The sequence below is a fragment of the Podarcis filfolensis genome, assembly GCF_964270895.1.
Source record: "Podarcis filfolensis genome assembly, chromosome: 12".
NCBI lineage: Eukaryota > Metazoa > Chordata > Lepidosauria > Squamata > Lacertidae > Podarcis > Podarcis filfolensis.
Window position 1 is genome coordinate 52,369,340 of NC_139614.1, and position 19,786 is coordinate 52,389,125.

Below are 19,786 nucleotides of genomic sequence, written 5' to 3' on the forward strand. Positions count from 1 at the left end.
GTTTGTTCAGCCCTATAGCTATAACCTCCCCCCTTTTTTTTAAGGAGCGGGGCCTTTCCCCCATGCTCTATAATCTGGAAGAGTCAACAGCTCCTCACAGAATCACAGAACTGTAGAGTTGGAAGGGATTCTAGCTCAACCCCAGCAATGCAGGAATCACAGCTACAGAACTCCTGAGAGGTTGTCATCCAGCCTCTGTTCAGACATCACAGGCTGCAGCTGGAAAACAGTGCTAGGCCATGGCAAAAGGAGTAGCACTGCTCATGGTCGGTTGCTGCTGTGAACGCTCCCTGCACTCCCTCGATAGTCTTCTTTCCATCGTGGAAGACCTCACCTTGAACATCAAGCATAGCCACCACTTTAGTGCCTCCAGCTTCGCAAGAATAGATGCCGGTGTCCCCCGGGAGAGCAGGCTTAATCTTCAGCTTGGCCACATTCCAGTCTTGCTCAATGACAATTCGCTGGCCGTCTGCATGAACCACCTGCTCGTTCTTCATCCACGTGGCCTGCACAGGCCTGGAATACTGGCAGATGAATTCTGCTGTGCCATCTTCGTCCACCGTAATGTCCTGCATGGGACTGACCACTTCAATGGTTGGATCTGTCAACCGACATGTCAGGGGGGACATGTATTAGTGCATCCTTTGGGGAACGTTTACAGGCGCTCATTTTGTTTAAGTACAGTGCTCTCGGTGTGAGTGAGATACATGAAAGCGGATGAGAAGCACCACTTAGTTTGATGAGTTTTGTGTTTGCTGGTGACATCAGCAATGAGCAGTATAGAAGCAGGTGGATTAGCTGTTAGGGAAGCTGTCGTGTTGCGTGTCCCTGGGACATTACAGTTATATCTCTGTAGGTGTGTTACTAGAGAGTGGGCTCACATTCTGATCTATAAAGGTAAAGGTAAAGGGACCCCTGACCGTTAAGTCCAGTTGCGGGCAACTCTAGGGTTGCGGCGCTCATCTCGCTCTATAGGCCGAGGGAGCCGGCATTTGTCCGTAGACAGCTTCCGGGTCATGTGACCAGCATGACTAAGCCGCTTCTGGCGAACCAGAGCAGTGCACGGAAATGCCGTTTACCTTCCCGCTGGAGTGGTACCTATTTATCTACTTGCACTTGATGTGCTTTCAGACTGCTAAGTGGACAGGAGCTGGGACTGAACAATGGGAGCTCACCCTGTCTTGGGGATTTGAACTGCCAACCTTCTGATAAGCCAGCCCTAGGCTCTGTGGTTTGGACCACAGCGCCACCCGCATCCCATTTTCTGATCTATAGACCTGCCCAAACCAAGACCTTTAATCCCACCCACCCAATCATTTGGTCTGCTGTAGTCAAGGGCTGACATAGCGTGGGATTGGCAATAATGAAGCAGCATTGACCTGAAGTGGCAACAGCCCCAAGTGGTCAGATTATACCTCCTTTGATGGCCCCCTTTGCTGATGTCTTACAAGACAATTGAGTGGGGCATAATGTTGTCTAAAAACTGAGTCCAAGATCGAGATCAGAGTGAGGCAAGTTGTGCCCTGGGTGAGAATGTTTCAGAAGTGACATTGGAGTGAAAAACAGTCAGGAGTCCTCAGAGAAGAGGTGAGGTGACACAGATTGCACTAATCAAGAGGTCCTTGTTTTTAAATTTAAGACTTGTCCATTTCCTTGCATGCTTAGAGCTGGACTTGGAATTGTGCAGGAATTTGGACTAAGATACAACAGCTTACATTAATGCACAAAAACCAAACAAGAATTGTAATATTGTGAGTTCTACAGAGGGACCAGTGCATCACCAAATAGGCATCATTTGTGCACGTGTAAGCCTGCTTATTTTTGGAAAACAGTGAATGAGAAGGAAAGAATATCCTCCTGACATCTTCTGAGAAGATCTGGCCTGGACAGAAAAGACAGGCTGATATAAAGAGAAAAGGCAAAAGCACAGAGATAGCACTACCAGCTGAAACATAAAGGAAGTGTCTGTTAAGGGCATTAATGTAAGCATGGTTAGAATTTCACTAGTATTTTATTTTCCTGGTGAATGAAGCATGGTGCCACCCTAGGATTCTTCATGTATTGTTCTTATTTCATACTGGATCTATCCCTTTCTACCTATTTTGCTTGATGAATGAAGAGTGCAGTGTAACTTGAAAGCCTGGGTTTTCTTACATCAACACAATTTGGTATAATAAAGGGAATTACTTTACTGCTTGTTCATGCCGATTATTCTCTGAAAATATCTTGGGAAGCTGCCTATGATTTCACAGGAACTCTACGTGATTTCTGACTATAAACGAATTCCAGTGGGATTACTGAACTGAGACACACAACCGCTCAAGTTCTGCAACCTTTGGCGCGTTCCCTACAGGTAACAGCCATCGCCTTAGGGACCAAGGTGGTTCATGTGCAAGAGAGAGGTGTCAACTTTCCTAGTGTTTACAGCCATAAACCTCAATGGGAGTGAAATATTTAGAACTAGTAACCCTAACCCTTTGTCCAGTTCCAATTTCAGCAAGAGGGGGAAATGTTTGGGGGCTCACTATGCAAACACTTATACAAGCCCCCCAAATTTCCACCCCAAATGAAACTGGAGGGCACCAGCAGCAGCAGCTGCACCTGGATGCACATTCAGAACATAGCTGTCAACTTTTCCCTTTTCTTGCGAGGAATCCTATTCGGAATAATGGAATTCCCCTTAAAAAAAAAGGAAACGTTGACAGCTATAATTCAGAAGTGCATGTAACTTCCAGTAGCAGTTCCTAAAAGCAAGGGCATCTGAGACACACTGTGGAATATATTGTAAACCACCCTGTGATATAAATATGAAGATTGGCATAATAATAATAATTTCCCCATGTTTCCAAGACTGGGGCTGGTAAGAGCAACAGGGCAGGTTTTGTATATTCTTATTAAGGATCATTTGCCCCAGTAAGCAATGTTGCACCTGTTTTGGTTATATGGATGTGTCTTTTGCAAGAAAATTTCTAATTCAATATGCACACTACCAGCATTCAATCACCTCTGAAAATCTCATATTTTAATTGCCTTTTCAAGCAGTATCCTTCTGCCTAGCTGTCTACGCTATGCTTATGAGAGTCTGCAAACAACTTGGAGCTTAAAAGGGGGTTCATACTTTTCTCCTGGCCCATGGAAGGCTTTGGGAGCAACCTCTGTTGTCTCTGTGTGTGCATGTAAGTTATACCTTATCATTATATACCGTACTGGAAAGAACACCTGCAGTGGAACATCTTGTAAGAGGCCGGCGGATAAGCTAGTAAGATGGTGCTTACTGGTTAATGCATGCCTTCCAGTAGCCATTTTGCAGAAAGTTGTTAAGGGCCACCTGAAGCCAGAAGCGTAAGCGGCGTGGTTTGTGGGGTGGCCCGTTGGGCAACTGCATCCAAAGCCAAAATACCTTTGATTAATAATTTAGCGGAGGAAATGAGGGGGCCCGCTCTGAAGGTCACAATTCCTGAATCATTGGGCCCCAGGTCCTTTAGGGTCAAAGTATACACTTTCCCATCTTGCACAGAGATTTCGTTCACGGGGCTGCTTTGGAGGGGAGATCCATCCAGCCACCACTGTACGTTTTGCATGCCCGGGTGCGAGAGCTCGCAAGTGAAAGTGGCTGATTCGCCCGCAAAGACGTCCGTGTTCTTTAAACCAGAAACTATCTGCACTTCCTCTTCTGCGTGACAAAGTAAGAGAATGCATACCAAGGGAGAACACATGTGTAAACATACCGGCTTTTACGAAACTGACAACACCCACCACTTAAGAGATGAACATCTTTAGGGGACTTACAAACCTAGCAATCAAGATTGATACCGAAGAACATATCACAATTACACATAGACACACTCAAGGCCGATGGTCGAAACTCATTTATCCTGGAGAAATGGTTACGTGTTGGCACCTCCTGCCATGCCCACTTGTGATGTTGCCATGGGATAGTGGTCTTTGAGAATGACCTGCTATGGTTGCAACTGATCACATTCTTAAAAATACTTTGGAAACTAGGGACAACCAAGATGTTGGTGAGCTGTAATTTGGTCTAATGTTGGCATCAAAATACCACGAGCCTGTGCCAGAACTTCAAGAAAATTCAACTTGCTGGACCCTCCATCATGTTAAGATGGAACAGATATGGGAATCCACCATTTTGGTAGGTACAGGACATGCATTCATAGGACAACACCATGGCATCTATGAGATTGTAGAGATCAGTTAACACGGATTTTTAATAAAGAATCGTTCTCTTGTCACATTGACTAACTTTCTAACATGCTTCCTTGAAGGTTTTTAAGCGGAGGTTGGATGGACATCTGTCAGGGAATCTTTAGTTGAGATTTCTGCATTGCAGGGGGTGGACGAGATGAGCTTTGGGGTCCTTTCCAACACTACAATTCTTTTCTTCTATGACTGTATAAGGAAGCTAATCTGCCCCAAACTTAAACAAGACAGATGGGGTTTTGCTTTCACACAATCAAGCAATTGATACTTTTTGTCATAATATTGCACCCTGATATGCAAACGAGGCAGATGTGCCAACTCTTCTTTCTCGGGTGTCGCCTTTGATAGGCAAGGCTTAGATACACAACAAAACCTTCCTCAAATGATAAGAGAATGAGTGCTCAACTATTCATCCCAATGTATATTTGTAAAAGAACCTTTTGACGGTTTCTTGGAACCAAACCAGATGGTAATTGTGGGAGATGCATAAACAGTTTCTTGAAGCAAGCTGAAAAGTAGCTGTAGGAAGCTGTTAATTTCATACTGTGCATGAAATACTTAACCCTTTCTCCTTCCACTGTTACCCACTCAAAATCACACTTCTCAGAAGCTTTTCACCCTGCAGGTGAGGAAGCAGCCAGGGGTGGGTTGATTTTGAATGGGGAAATGGCAGGAAGCAGATAGGCTATATAGTCCCTTCTCCTCTCCCCCTCCCCCCAAAAACCTCCTAATCACAACCTCCAATTGCCAGGGGACCATTCACATGAATATAATGAAGCATAAAATGATGCCTAGTAGTAAACTAAAAGGAGAGTTCTGGCTTTCTATTTGGCTTATATATGTTTGAAATGCTCTTCCAGTACAGAGTGGCAGTGACTACTGCTTTCATACACCTGGGACTACGCATGTGTCGTTCACACATACAGGTTTGTTACTCAACGAGCGAAGCATTGTGACGGAAACTTGCATGTGTGAATGAGATCTCACACATTGAGTGCGTAAACAGAACTTTCATAGCACCTCACATTAATGCATGTCAAGGAAGCTAGGACACATCCAGCCAAAGGAATCAAGTGCTGAGTAGACAGGTAGTGAGAAATAAAAGCGATGTCAATACATGTGTGAACTAGACTCAGGGATTTAAGCAAAGCACCACCAAACCACTTTATGCACAGAATTACGATACTGTGTTTCAGCCCGTATGCTTTGGTGTTGGGTGAATGAGCTGCTCTGGAAGCAGTGTGGTTTTGCTCTGCCGTATGGCACGTGTAAGTTTTGGGTTACAAAATCCAGCCGTATTATGGTGAACGCACCTTGAACATAAACGGAGCCTGTCGACAGCTCGTCTCCTGTGCTACAAGTGTAGGGGCCGCAATCTTCGGGCTCCAGATTGTGAATGATCAGCTCAATACTTGCGCCTCTCTGCCGCATCTCATACTTGGCACTAGGCTGAAGAACAATGGCTCCTTTCCTCCACTCCACAGGAGCGTCGGGTTTTGAGATCTCGCAGCGCAGGACGGCCTTTCCACCTGCTTCTGATTCCACGTTCTGCAATTCTTCTTTGAAGAGCACTGGCAGAACTGCAGGGAAGAGAAGATCAGGGCAGTGATAACCCTAACCCTATCAAAATGGAGGGACTGAGAAATATTTGTGGGCATAGATCACGGCTTTAATTAATAAGGAACTCTGGCAAGATGCGCCCACACCAGCTTCTGCTGGACTTTGCAGAGATGCCATCTATGGCAACACTGTCAGAGATGAGATCGGTAAAGGTATATGGATATATATGTAAAAACAGGATGTGGAATGGCCAATTATGAGCACTGCCCAGCTACCACTGATTTCAAAATCCATACTAAGATCCCAGAGATTGTTAAGACTGAGAGAAGAAGGTAAGGAATGAGGTACCTGTGGCCAAACCATTATCTAGCTTCTGGCAGTTGTTCCAAGTTTTAATCAGAGTATGCTAAAAGGTTTCCCCAGAGTTTCATTCATATGGAAAATGAAATTGTTACACCAACTGTTAGCCACAGACATGGCAGAATTGGTCTGTAGGTGGCAGCGGAAGGGGGGAACCAGGAGGGGGCAAGGGGACAGTTGCCAGCCCCCTCCCAATGAATCATAACCCACAGAGTCCCAGTTTTCACTTATTTTTTTTCTTTCTGCTGTCCCACTTTTGGTTGTTAGTACCTTTATAAGTACTACACAGGTGGCGCTGTGGGTTAAACCACAGAGCCTAGGACTTGCCGATCAGAAGGTCGCGGTTCAAATCCCCGCGACGGGGTGAGCTCCCGTTGCTCAGTCCCTGCTCCTGCTAACCTAGCAGTTCGAAAGCACGTCAAAGTGCAAGAAGATAAATAGGTACCGCTCCGGTGGGAAGGTAAACGGCGTTTCCGTGCGCTGCTCTGGTTTGCCAGAAGCGGCTTAGTCATGCTGGCCACATGACTCAGAAGCTGTACGCCGGCTCCCTCGGCCAATAAAGTGAGATGAGCACTGTAACCCCAGAGTCGGTCACGACGGGACCTAATGGTCAGGGGTCCCTTTACCTTTATAAGAGTTTTCCTGCTTGTTTTTTTTCCTGATTTTACATTGTAGGTTTTGTATGTTCTTTTTCTCAGGGTCTCTCTCTCTCTCTCTCTATATATATATATAGATAGATAGCATTTGTAGAACCTGGTATGTGAGTCAGTAGCCTGCTCCCTGCAGGATACGCTCCCACTGTAGCTTTCCTACCAATCCTACCAATGATGGCAGTGATGCAAGACAAACACTTGTTACATCTCTGGAATGGAACTATTGTTTAAAAAATGGAGACCCCTCCAGGCCACAAAGGCAACCATGCAGAAGGACTGGGAACAAGCCCAAGCTTCTCCTACCTTTGACTTTCACGCTGGCTGTTGTCTGTTGGTCTCCTGAATCGCAGGTGTACTCCCCAGCATCCTGAGCTTCCACATCATAGATGAGGAGCTCTGCAAAGTTCCCTTCCTGCCTGAGCTCATACTTGTCACTGGATTGTAGCACCACTTTCCCTTTCTTCCAGGCCACCGGGGCCAAAGGCTTGGACAGCTCACAGCGCAAGGACACTGTGTTCCCCGTCTCAACCTCTTTGTTTTGGAGACCACGTTTGAAAAGGACAGGGAGAGCTGGAAGGCAAGAGAACTCGTATCTGAGAGTCATTATGATCAAAATACTCTTTCTTAATCATGCCTCCTTCTGACTCAGAATAGTAATAGCAGTCGAGCTTAATTTTTTTAAAAAATGATTTGTTGATGTGTTTCTGTTTTTAATGGGACGCGGGTGGCGCTGTGGGTTAAACCACAGAGCCTAGGACTTGCCAATCAGAAGGTCGGCGGTTCGAATCCTGCAATGGGGTGAGCTCCCGTTGCTCAGTCACTGCTCCTGCCAACCTAGCAGTTCGAAAGCATGTCAAAGTACAAGTAGATAAATAGGTACCACTCCGGCGGGAAGGTAAACGGCGTTTCCGTGCGCTGCTCTGGTTTGCCAGAAGCGGCTTAGTCATGCTGGCCACATGACCCGGAAGCTGTACTCCGGCTCCCTCAGCCAGTAAAGCGATATGAGCACCGCAACCCCAGAGTCGGTCACGACTGGACCTAATGGTCAGGGGTCCCTTTACCTTTACCTTCTGTTTTTAATAGCATTTGCCATAGCTGTTCTTAGTTTATATAAGTGATGGCTTTTGGGGCTGCCTAGAAAACATATCTCATGGGGCAAGCTATATAAATGCAATATAGGGATAAATAAATGCCCCGATTGCACTAGCACTTTGAGATTCAAAAGGGGTGTGTGCTCAGTCAAGAACCCTTCGGCCAAATGCAGCCAGATTGCGATCGAGGCAAAATTTGCTATGAATTTTGCGGTTTGTCTGAAGGCAAGACATCTGAGGAACTTCAAGGGAAATCATAAAGGGTTTGGTAAGCCCAGAGTCCAGGCATAAAAGTTACTGCAATCATGTTCAGTAGTGCTTTCCTGTGCGTAATATACTTCACAATTATTTTTTTCATTTCTCCCAGCAACCTGAGGACAACTTCACACTTTTATGCTGTTAGACTAAAGCAGAGGTGGGCAACCTCTCGCCCGTGGGTTAATTTCTGCCTGCCAGGGGTTCCAGTTTGGTTCATGAGGCCAGATTCTCAGCTGATGGGCAGGATATGGGGTTTGATGCTGTGCTGGCTGCATGTGACAGTTCCCCATAGGGAACTGGCACACACAGTCAATGCAGAGAAAATCAGGCCCCCATCATCAGCTCAGTTTGGCAAGATTCAGTACAGAGATACGATATCTTTATTGTCATTGTCTCAAGCAGAACAATGAAATTGAAAAACTACATAAAACATTCAAAAACCCCTAAAAACTCTGAAACCCCATTTTAAAATACACTATACTATAGAGACCCCTTATGCTACGTTTAGAACCAGAATTGCATTTGTGTAGAAACTGTTTCTCAGACAGCTAGTCCTGGCCTTTATAACCCTATACCTTCTTCCAGAAGGCAGAAGCTGAAAGAGACCATTTCCGGGGTGCGTGCTACTATCCTGCACTATCTCTGCCACTTTCTTATGGCACCTGGAAGCGTAGATTTGATCCAAGGTGGGAAGAGTGCACCCAATTATTCTCTCTGCAGTCTTTACAACCCTGGACAGCATTGTTTTTTCCCTGGCTGTGCAGCTCCCAAACCACACACACAGACCATAAGTTAATGGTTTGGGAGCTGCACGGCCAGGGAAAAGAAAAAAAACCCCAATGCTGTCCAGGGTTGTAAAGACTGCAGAGATAATAACTGGGTGCAATTATCACTGATCAGGAAAGGTTTTGTACTGCACTCACTGCTGTAACAAAACTTAGCTTTTTCAGGGAGTTCAGTGAAAACCTCTTCCTGGTGGCAAAAGGGGTTTCACTGAACCTCATTTAAAAATCAAGGCTTCTTCTTCACATTGCTGTGAGATGCTTAGAAGTGAGATGCTTCAGGATTTCAGAGCACTAAATCACCCGATGCCATTTTGTCCTCAGATGATTGACAGGTGGACAGTCCCACCCACCTGTTAAATTTGGCCCAATCCTAATAAAGATCTGCTCCATGGAGCAAAAAAAGGTTCCCCAAGCCTGTTAGTCATAAACTCCAAAGAGAGGTTCTCACCTTTAACCTTTAATCTAGCTGTGGTCTTCCTGTCGGCTGTGCTGCAGCTGTATTCTCCTGAATCTTCAGGGACCACAGTACGGATGATCAAACTGTGGACAGTTCCTTCTGCTTTAATTTCAATCTTCTGGCTGGGCTGGGCTGTGGACGAACCCTTCTTCCATTCCACATGGACATTGGGTTTGGAAAGGTCGCAGCGGAAGATTGCTGTGGCGTTCTCATCTACTTCCATATTCTCCAGCTGCTTTATGAAGATTATTGGAGCAGCTGTACAGAGGGAAAAACAAAGCCTTTGCTGGAATGGTATTTATATGTGTGTGTGTGTGTGTGTGTGTGTGTGTGTGTGTGTGTGTACACACACACACAAACAAATACAATTTGAACCCAGGTTTATTTCTTAATGCAGCCTCAGAGTGAAGAACAGCATTCAAATACAATAAAACAATATTCGTTTAAATGCAACTTAAGCCAGTAAGATACTAATATAACCACTTCAACTAAACGAGGGGTACCGCTTTAGTCAAATGCTTGGATGAATAATCATGCTTTTACCTGGGGTCAAAACTTCATTACCATAGATACCAATGGTGCCTGATAAGGGTGGTCATTCTAAAGTGTGGGTACCACTATTGAGAATGTCCCACCTGGGGTCAGTGGCGTAGCGTGGGTTGTCAGAACCCGGGGCAAGGCAAGTAATTTGCACCCCTAACCCGTGGATTTGCGCCCCCTAACCCGTGGATTTGAGCCCCCTAACCTTAACCCCCAGATGTTGCGCCCGGTGTGGCCAGCCCCCCCTGCACCCCCCACGCTGCGCCACTGCCTGGGGTTATCACATACCATTATTTCAGAGAACTGTGACACAGTGAGAAGAGCTTCATCCCCCGATGGGCTGCTTAATTGTTCAGCAAGCATAAAAAATTAATTACTTTTGCACTATTCCCGGGGGGGGGGGGAATATTTTTTTCTGCAAAAAATAATAGAGGACTCACACTGTCCAACATCTAATTAGGACATTTTCCCTGGCTGTAAAACCTTTTATCTAATAAATCCTCTGTAATAATTATTTTGTTTGGTTGCATTGTTTTGTACCTATATTTATTTCCCAAATCTCTATTTTAAAAATATTTACCGTATTTCCCAGATCTCTCTATTTGTAAAATAACATATTTTTCCAGGTATCACACACCCCCATGTATAAGATAACCCCTATTTTTTTAAACCCAAAATTAAGAAAATAAGTTGTTTAGCTTTTTTGGGGGGGGGGTGAGGGAGGTCACTTCCGCCAATCACTCACCCGCTTGCCCGCCACTGCCAATCGCTTGCCACAGCCACTGCCGATGGCACACCTCACTGCAGCCGCCAATTGTCTGCCCGCTCACTGCCACTAACAGCCCACCTGCCCACTTCCCGCAGCCACCAATCGCCTGCCTGCCTCGCCACAACTGCCAATCGCCTGCCCAATTGCCGCAGCCACAGCCAATCGCCAGCAGGCCTTGCCGCAGCCACCAATCACCTGCCCAATTGCCGCTGCCAATCTCCTGCTTGCTGCTGCCATTAATCGCACGTCCCCTCTCTGCATTCACTATCCATGTATAAGACGACACCCAATTTTTGCCTTTTTTTTAGCAAAAAGTATTGTCTTATACACAGAAAAATACGGTATGTACAAAACAATGCAACCAAATACACACACACACACACACACACACACACAATAATCATTAAAATAATTCTTGAAAAACATCACTACCCACAGAGGTTTCATTAGATAAAATCATTATAGCAGCCTCACTTAAGCACAGTAGTCCTGGGACCTTTCATCGCTGATTCTCATCCCCAATATTCACCTCAAAGGAACCCCACTTAGAGTAAAGAGATTTGTGATTTGAGTAGACGGGCACATTTTTCGAACAACAGGGCTAAGTTTCTTCTGACAGACACAACAGGGTATTGCAGGATCCAGATTATTTTGTCAGAAGGGAGAGCTCTCCCTCTGAAGGACTGGCTTACTTGTGCTGCTCAATTAGCTGGGCCTCATTTGCAAAAAAAAAATGGTGGACCAGTTTGAGGGTCAGTAACATAGATTCCCCCTATAAAGAGTTAGCTCACTTACGCTGCACGGTCAGCTGGGCCTCAGAAGAATTCTGTCCCACTTTGAAAGTGACGGAGCCGGAGTCTTCGAGTGTCACCTTCCGGAGGGTGAGCGTGTGAACTTTCCCTAGAACCTCAATCTCGTTCATTTCGTTGGACTGGAGAGGCACCCCGCTCAGACTCCATTCCACGTCCTTTGCCTTCTCCCGAGAGACCTTGCACTGGAACACGGCATCTTCGTTTTCGTACAAGGTGATATCTTTCAGTGCCTCCACTATGGTGGCTGGCGCTTCTAAAATTAAAGCAGAAATATATATATATATTTTTCCCTAGTTCCTTTTTTCTTTCCATATCTCTTGCTACAGTATTCGTAAGCACCTGTTAAATGTGGTCTCTGATATTCATCAGCTGCAGGAAACAGATGAATAACCACAACTTGGCTGTTTAGTGCACACCTTGGCCATTAAAACTGAAAAAAGTACCCATGGAAACAATAGGAATGGGTGAATCTGTCTATTTCAGTATCACTTTCTCATTTTTCATGAAAAGTAGGTGGGTTCCCATGAGGCAAGACACAGCAAGAACATTTATTGAACTACATAACTGGGAAACGGGGGAAAGCAACTGCTTATATATATTCTTGAAAGCCTGGGCCACTCCCACTCCCAACGTGATTGGCTATCTAAACTTCCAAGCTGCGAATCACGACTCAGAGTTCAAGGGCCAATGGCAGAGGCCCAATTCCTGAAATATTCTGTGACTGGACATCATGTATCGAATCAGAACACAGAAGCTCAGAATCCTTAGTCCAGACACAAACTCAGGCACTGACCACTGAATACATAACATTTCCCATCTTAAGTTCAGTTCCCCTCATTAGTCTGTGCTTTTTTAAAAGGTTCTTGTGAAAATAAAGCAGCATTTTAATGTGAATTTTGTATGCAATTTTGCCTGCTTTACATGTATCAAAGCCATTTCACAAATGTAATCAAATTTTGCATGTTATTTTCAGCATGCTTGACCCTAGTAGATGTATTTTTAAACAAATTGCATGGCTGGGGAACTGTATTGCCAAATTAAGAGTATGCATTTTAAAGAATGAAGTGTTCCAGTTCACATATTGTTTTGGAAAATGAGAATTAGTTAAGTCTGCCTTTAAATGTGAACTGAACTGAGCTTCTCCCCTGGACTATGCTGAATTAGATAAATTAACAGGAAGGATTCGAAATCTGCGGGACCAGAGATTCTTAGAAGACTGGAGTAAATATCTGAACTATTTGAAAAGCAATTGTAATAAACAGATTACGCTAGTAGGACTGCAAGAAGTTCTGTAAGGAGGACTATTTGAAATATGGCAAGAAAGACAATGATGAGAATTGTTCGTTAAGATAATTAAAAGTAATAGAGAAATTAAGAAATGCAGAACAAGTGATAAAGAACGGAAAATCTTCAGAAGTTGTCTAAAGTCTAAAATATTGTATAAGATAAGAAGTTATGTTAAATGATCGTTGGAAATGATATGTTAAAAAAAACCAATAAAAGTGTGTGTGTGTATGAATTGAGCTTCTTCCCAACCTCTATTTTGTTATAGTGCCTTGTTCGTCTTTTCCCTTTTCGATTTTATGTTACTTACGCTCTGTGTCTTTGTGGGTTAAACCACAGAGCCTAGGACTTACCGATCAGAAGGTCGGCGGTTCGAATCCTCGTGACAGGGTGAGCTCCTGTTGCTCGGTCCCTGCTCCTGCCAACCTAGCAGTTTGAAAGCACGTCAAAGTAGATAAATAGGTACCACTCTGGCGGGAAGGTAAACGGCGTTTCTGTGTGCTGCTCTGGTTCGCCAGAAGCAGCTTAGTCATGCTGGCCACATGAGCTGTACGCCGGCTCCTTCGGCCAATAAAGTGAGATGAGCGCCACAACCCCAGAGACGGCCACAACTGGACCTAATGGTCAGGGGGCCCTTTATTTTACCTTTAAGCTGCTAAGAGGCTTTTTTTTTTGCATAGCAAGTAACCAATAAGTCAGCAGTGACAAATAAGTCATCATCTCTCAGGAGACTAAGAGGAGATATGAGAGCCATCTTCAAATATCTCAAGGGCTGTCTCATGGAAGATGGAGCAAGCTTGTTTTCTCCTGCTCTGGAGGGGTAGGACTCAAATCAATGGATTCAAGTTACAAGAAAGTTATTAAACATCAGGGGGGAAATTCTGGCAGTAAGAACTGTTTGAGAGTGGAACGGACTCCTTCAGAAGGTGGTGGACTCTCCTTCCTTGGAGGTTTTGAAGCAGAGGTTGGCTGGCCACCTGTCATGGTCGCTTCAGCTGAGATTCCTGCATTCCAGAGGGTTAGAACTAGATGACCCTTGAGATCCCTTCCAACAATTCTATGATTTTCCAAAAGAACGTCTGAGGCCTTACCGTTCACCAGCAGAGAAGCAGTAGTCTCCTGGTCTCCTGTGTCACAGCTGTATACTCCTGCATCATCAGCAGTCAGCTCAGAAACAATCAGCTCCACCACAGTGCCTACTTGCTTCATGGTGTACTTGCCACTGGACCTCAGGAGGGATCTATCCTTTTTCCACTTCACAGGTGCACCACCTTTCGAGATCTCGCAGCGCAAGGTGACTGTGCCGCCTTCTACCGCCTCCTGATTCTCAAGCAGGTTAACAAAAAGTACTGGCAAAGCTATAAAAGGACAGAAATGGGAAAGGCAGAGAAAATAATGCAGGGTGGTTCATAACAGTAACCAAAGGTGCCTCAAAAGTAACACATTTATGGCAGCTAAACTTTGTTACCTGTGTCGTTTTTTGTTTTGTTTTATACATATAGATGAAATTGTTTTTGCACAAAAAATTATAATCTTGAGAAAATTAATGGGGTGGGTGTGGGTTTCCAATGTGGATATTTAATGTTCCAGGCCAAGGGGATTGAATTGCGTAACACTTTGGTAATTTTTTGCCTTATGTGTGGAAGTGGTGCTTCTGAATTCACCAGCCCATAGTTTGTTCGTTGAACATTAATTAATGTTGGGGAGTAGCGACAGAGTTACAAGAGACAGTAGAGACACAGGCTGTGTGTGTTGGAATGTAGTACCCAAAATATTGGCTGCAGACCTCTAATATATTTTAATGTATCAGTTGCTTCTTCATTTGTTGAAAAAATGCATAGAAACGTATAGAACATTTTAAAGAGAGACCCAAATATTTAAAACTAGAAGGACATGGGGGTACAATTAACCAGCCCAAGCTAAACTTAAGTTCCAATGATATCACCACACTTAACTCTCCCACTTGGGGCCAGTGGGACAGAGATGGTTTAAGAGTTTGGTTGGGTTGTATCCAGCAGATGGAGACCCTGCACTTTTATGAGGAAGTATCTGGTTATTAGGGATGCGGGTGGCGCTGTGGGTTAAGCCACAGAGCCTAGGGCTTGCCGATCAGAAGGTGAGCGGTTCGAATCCCCGTGACGGGGTGAGCTCCCGTTGTTCAGTCCCAGCTCCTGCCAACCTAGCAGTTCGAAAGCACGTCAAAGTGCAAGTAGATAAATAGGTACCGCTCTGGCGGGAAGGTAAACGGCGTTTCCATGCACTGCTCTGGTTCAGCAGAAGCGGCTTAGTCATGCTGGCCACATGACCTGGAAGCTGTATGCCGACTCTCGGCCAGTAAAGCGAGATGAGCACCGCAACCTCAGAGTCGTCCGCGACTGGACCTAATGGTCAGGGGTCCCTGTACCTTTACCTATTTGGTTATTAAAACACCTTGCCAGTGTTCACTAAGCAAAGGCATAGCCTAGCAAGTCCCACTGGGTGGGGAATTCCATAGCAGAAGAACTGGCTGCCCTCAACAACGACCAACCCCGATCGCTCCTCCTTTGGTGGACAGGGTACACATGTGGCCCAAGCTATTCAGGATTTGAAAGAAAATAACCATCACCTCGTGCTGAGCCCAGGAGCCAATGCAGTCAAGCTAACTTGGGCATAACATGCTCTCCAGGGTCTGCTCATTGATATTCCAATAATAATAATAAGTTTTATTTATACCCTGCCCTCCCCAGCCAATTGTATAAAACAATCAATTAAAATACAACTTAAAAACAAGATTAAAATACAGCATTAAAATGCAGCCTCATTTCAGTAGAAACTCAAATCAAAAACTTTTTGGGGATGAAAATGTCAAATCTTCATCAAGGCCAGCTATCCAGACTGGTCCTACGTGGGCCTGAAAAAAGCCAGGAAAGTCCCCAAATAGGAGTTCCATTACAGAAGGAGAAAGGAAAAAGGAAAGAGGGGAAGGGGATCAAGTTGATTCCAAGCCAAAGGCCAGGCGGAACAACTCTGTCTTACAGGCCCTGCGGAAAGAAATCAGATCCTGCAAGACCAGTCCCAGCAGCAGCAAAATTTAAGGAAATGTGCTCCTCCTCACCTTTGACAAGCACTGATGCTGTGGTCTGCTGGTCCCCAGAGTCACAGGTGTAGTTCCCAGAGTCCTCTGGCTGCGCATTGTGAATGAGAAGCTCAACAGTGGAGCCCTTTTGCCTCATCTCGTACTTGTCACTGGCTCGCAGTCGGACTGAGCCTCTGCTCCACTTCACGGGCACGTCAGGTTTGGAGAGCTTGGCAAGGAGGGTGACCACTGAGCCTTCCTCAACCTCCTGGCTCTCAAGCTGGGCTTCAAAAAGGGCTGGGAGAGCTGAGGGCCACATGTGAGGAATGAGATGATTGTGAGTTGAAGGCAAATGGTTATTTGGGGATTTGTAATGCAGACCATCAGCTACAGATCAGGAGAGGCAGACCGGCAGTTGGTCTTGAGCCTAAAGTTCTCGATAAAAGTTTTCAACAAATGCCAAAAAACTAAGAATGTTGGGCCTTGCTTCACTTGTAGAGGAAGTGAATTCTATATAACTTGGTGCCACTCAAAGCACATGCTAGCATTCGTTTATTTCATTACATCTGTAGAAATATTATTATTATTTCTTACATTTGTATAACACCCATCATTCGCAGATCTCAGGGTGGTTCACAACATAAAATTGCAATATAAAAACTGTTATGTACTGAGTTGAATAGGATCCAAATTGCAGCAGTCTGATTGGTCCTAGAACAATAGGATTCAGAATGCAGCAGTCTGATTGGTCCGCAGGAGCCACCCAATCCAACTCCAGGTGGAAGTGAATCCGCAACCTGATTGGCCTACAGGAGAATCCCGGAATTAGCCAATCACGTGGGGCCCATTGTGTAAATAATGTATATAAAGCAGACAGTTCGGGAAAACTTCCATTCCTCACTACTATGAGCTGAATAAAGAGCATGAAATCCACACTCAACTCCGAGCATTTTTCAAAAACCATCTTTATCTTCCAGTGAGCTCAAGATTGGTGCATGGTTCTCCACCTCCCCATTTAATCCTCACAACAGCCCTGTGAGGTAGGTTAGGCTAAGAAATGGTGACTGGCCCAAGGTCACCCAGTGAGCTTCGCGACTGGGTGGGGATTTGAACCCTGGTCTCCCAGATCATAGTCTTTTTTTAAAAAAAAAGATATTTATTGAAGTTTTACAAAAACATAAGTTTACAAAAAATAAAAAGGTCATATAAAAAGAAAAAGATACAAAAAAGAGAACATAGAAAAATACATAAAAAAGAAAAAAGAAGAATAAAAATACAAAATACAAAAGACAAATAGCTAAAAAAGAATTAAAAACAAATCCGTTTTTTGTAACTTTAAACTCATTAGCTTATTTCCTTGGCCTCCTCACACCTCCCCTTTTTGTATTCCCATTTAAATAATCAAATCAGCAAATCCTTACCCTTTTTCGTTTATCTTAACTCTGTATCTTAACATATTATAACTCTATATTTTCATCCATTATCAATTCATTTTTGCATATTCTTATTAACTTTGTTGCTAATGCCACTTATTTTCAATCCAACATCATTTTAACATTCATTAATTTTACAGTATTTCTGAAGATAGTCTATAAATTTCTTCCTCCCAGTTCATAGTCTAGCACTCTAACCAATATGCCACACTGGCTCCTAAATCACAGTGCGATGTTGCTTTAGGGTAAGCTATGTTACATCCATAGATCTAAATGACAAGGGTAGGATGCAATGGTAAGAGGAGGCTTCTCAGAAACTATGTACTAGTAGTTTAGTACATATAGATTTGTTTATGTTGATTAGCCTTTTATATTTATTCATACACTATAAAGCTTATGGGGCGCAGGTGGCGCTGTGGGTTAAACCACAGAGCCTAGGACTTGCCGATCAGAAGGTCGGCGGTTCAAATCCCCGCGACGGGGTGAGCTCCCGTTGCTCGATCCCTGCTCCTGCCCACCTAGCAGTTTGAAAGCACGTCAAAGTGCAAATAGATAAATAGATAAATAGGTACTGCTCCAGCGGGAAGGTAAATGGCATTTCCATGCGCTGCTCTGGCTCGCCAGAAGCAGCTTAGTCATGCTGCATGACCTGAAAGCTGTACACCGGCTCCCTCGGCCAATAAAGCGAGATGAGCAGCGCAACCCTAGAGTCGGCCACGACTGGACCTAATGGTCAGGGGTCCCTTTACCTTTATAAAGCTTATAGCTGACAGGTTCTCATCAGCGCAGGGCTCTGATAACCTAAATGTTAACGGTTAAGAAGAATAGCTAGTATCCAAGGCCAGTTAAGGCCTTTTAGTCTAGAAAGAAAGACAACTAGGGACGAGTAATTTGCAGTACAGATCCTAGGACCTGTTGACTTAATAAAACCCCTACCTTCAACGGAGATGGTTGCTGTGGTTTTCTGGTTCCCAATGTCACAGGTGTATTTGCCAGAGTCCTCTGGTTTTAAATTGTAAATCTTTAAGGTGAGTACTGTTCCTTCTTGCTGGATTTCATACTTGGAACTTGGAGAAATCACTTGGGCTCCCTTCTTCCATGTCACCGATACACCAGGCTGGGAGACTTCACATTTCAAGATGGCCGTACTGTCCTCTTGCAACTCTTTGTTAGCCAGCTCCTCTTTAAATGTGGGAAGTGGTGCTAAAAATACAAAATATGAATAGTATTTTAGAAAACTGCTAGAGGGACTAGCAGAAAATACGACCCAGGTGCCTCATAGTGCCTTAAAACAGGTTCCAGGCTCGTGTGATTAATTTTGCAGATTCAGAAATTATTTCATGTTCTTCTTAGTCTGTTTTATTTAAACTTAAGGTAAAGGTAAAGGGATCCCTGACCATTAGGTCCAATCGTGGCCGACTCTGGGTTTGCGGCACTCATCTCGCTTTACTGGCTGAGGGAGCCGGCGTACAGCTTCTGGGTCATGTGGCCAGCAAGACTAAGCCGCTTCTGGCGAACCAGAGCAGAGCACGGAAACGCCTTCCCGCCAAAGCGGTACCTATTTATCTACTTGCACTTTGACGTGCTTTTGAACTGCTAGGTTGGCAGGAGCAGGGACCGAGAAACGGGAGCTCACCCCCTCGCGGGGATTCAAACCCCTTCTGATCGGCAAGTCCTAGGCTCTGTGGTTTAACCCACAGCACCACCCACATCCCTTTTATTTAAACTTATTGCACAACAAATACATTCAGCCTTGCATGATCGCAATGCTCATTAGAATACAAAATATTTTTCTCCCACTTCTTTCACATGTACTGATCTGTTTCTTTTTCCTTAGTCATATTCAGCCTGTCTTGTGGAATTATGGGTTCCTGTCTCACAACATTTTACAGCAGTAACCGGAAGCCGATTATGCTAAAAAATATTGATATATTTTCTCCCTTCTGCCAATCACAAGGACAGGCTCAAGATATGCCATATTTTTCGCTCTATAGGACGCACTTTTCCCCTCCAAAAATTACGGGGAAATGTGTGTGCGTCCTATGGAGCGAATGCAGGCTCCTTGGCTCCAGCGATAGCAACGCGAAGCCTCCGAAGCGCAGAGGGAGTGCTCCCTCCACGCTCCGGAGGCTTCGCGTTGCTTTCGCTGAAGCTTGGAGAGCGAAAGGGGTCGGTGTGCACCGCTCTCCAGGCTTCAGGGATAGCCGCCTGAAGCCTTCAGAGCTCAGCGCAAGTTCCCGCTGTGTTCTGGAGGCTTCAGGTTCCCTTCGCTGAAGCCAGGAGAGTCTTGCTCTCCTGGCTTCAGCAAAAGGAACCCAAAGCCTAAGGAGTGCAGCGGGAACTTGCGCTGCGCTCAGAAGGCTTCAGGGATAGCCACGCACAGCCCCTCTGGCAGGGAGAGGCTGCACGCGGCTATGGCTTCTTTAGCCACGCGCAGCCTCTCCCGGCTGGAGAGGTTGCGCGCAGCTAAAGAGGAAGCCAAGATAGCCAGCGGGATGGATCCCCCTCGCT

The 19,786-nt window shown here is 45.0% G+C and overlaps 1 protein-coding gene across 50 annotated transcripts in view; it reads right to left on the reverse strand.

Annotated features, from left to right (window-relative positions):
- The window catches only part of OBSCN (obscurin, cytoskeletal calmodulin and titin-interacting RhoGEF), a 267,376-nt gene that overhangs the window by 128,326 nt on the left and 119,264 nt on the right, over nt 1-19,786 (reverse strand). For 26 of the 50 annotated variants that reach the window (XM_083578984.1, XM_083579001.1, XM_083578979.1 and 23 more), the window contains 9 exons: nt 18,212-18,478; nt 15,882-16,148; nt 13,879-14,145; nt 11,487-11,756; nt 9,374-9,640; nt 7,095-7,361; nt 5,532-5,798; nt 3,401-3,673; nt 335-601 (listed from right to left, as the gene is read on the reverse strand). In XM_083578984.1, coding sequence (XP_083435110.1) covers nt 335-601; nt 3,401-3,673; nt 5,532-5,798; nt 7,095-7,361; nt 9,374-9,640; nt 11,487-11,756; nt 13,879-14,145; nt 15,882-16,148; nt 18,212-18,478 — 2,412 coding nt within the window. The remainder of the gene's footprint in view (nt 1-334; nt 602-3,400; nt 3,674-5,531; nt 5,799-7,094; nt 7,362-9,373; nt 9,641-11,486; nt 11,757-13,878; nt 14,146-15,881; nt 16,149-18,211; nt 18,479-19,786) is intronic. The other 24 variants (XM_083579023.1, XM_083579016.1, XM_083579012.1 and 21 more) reach the window with 3 other exon arrangements.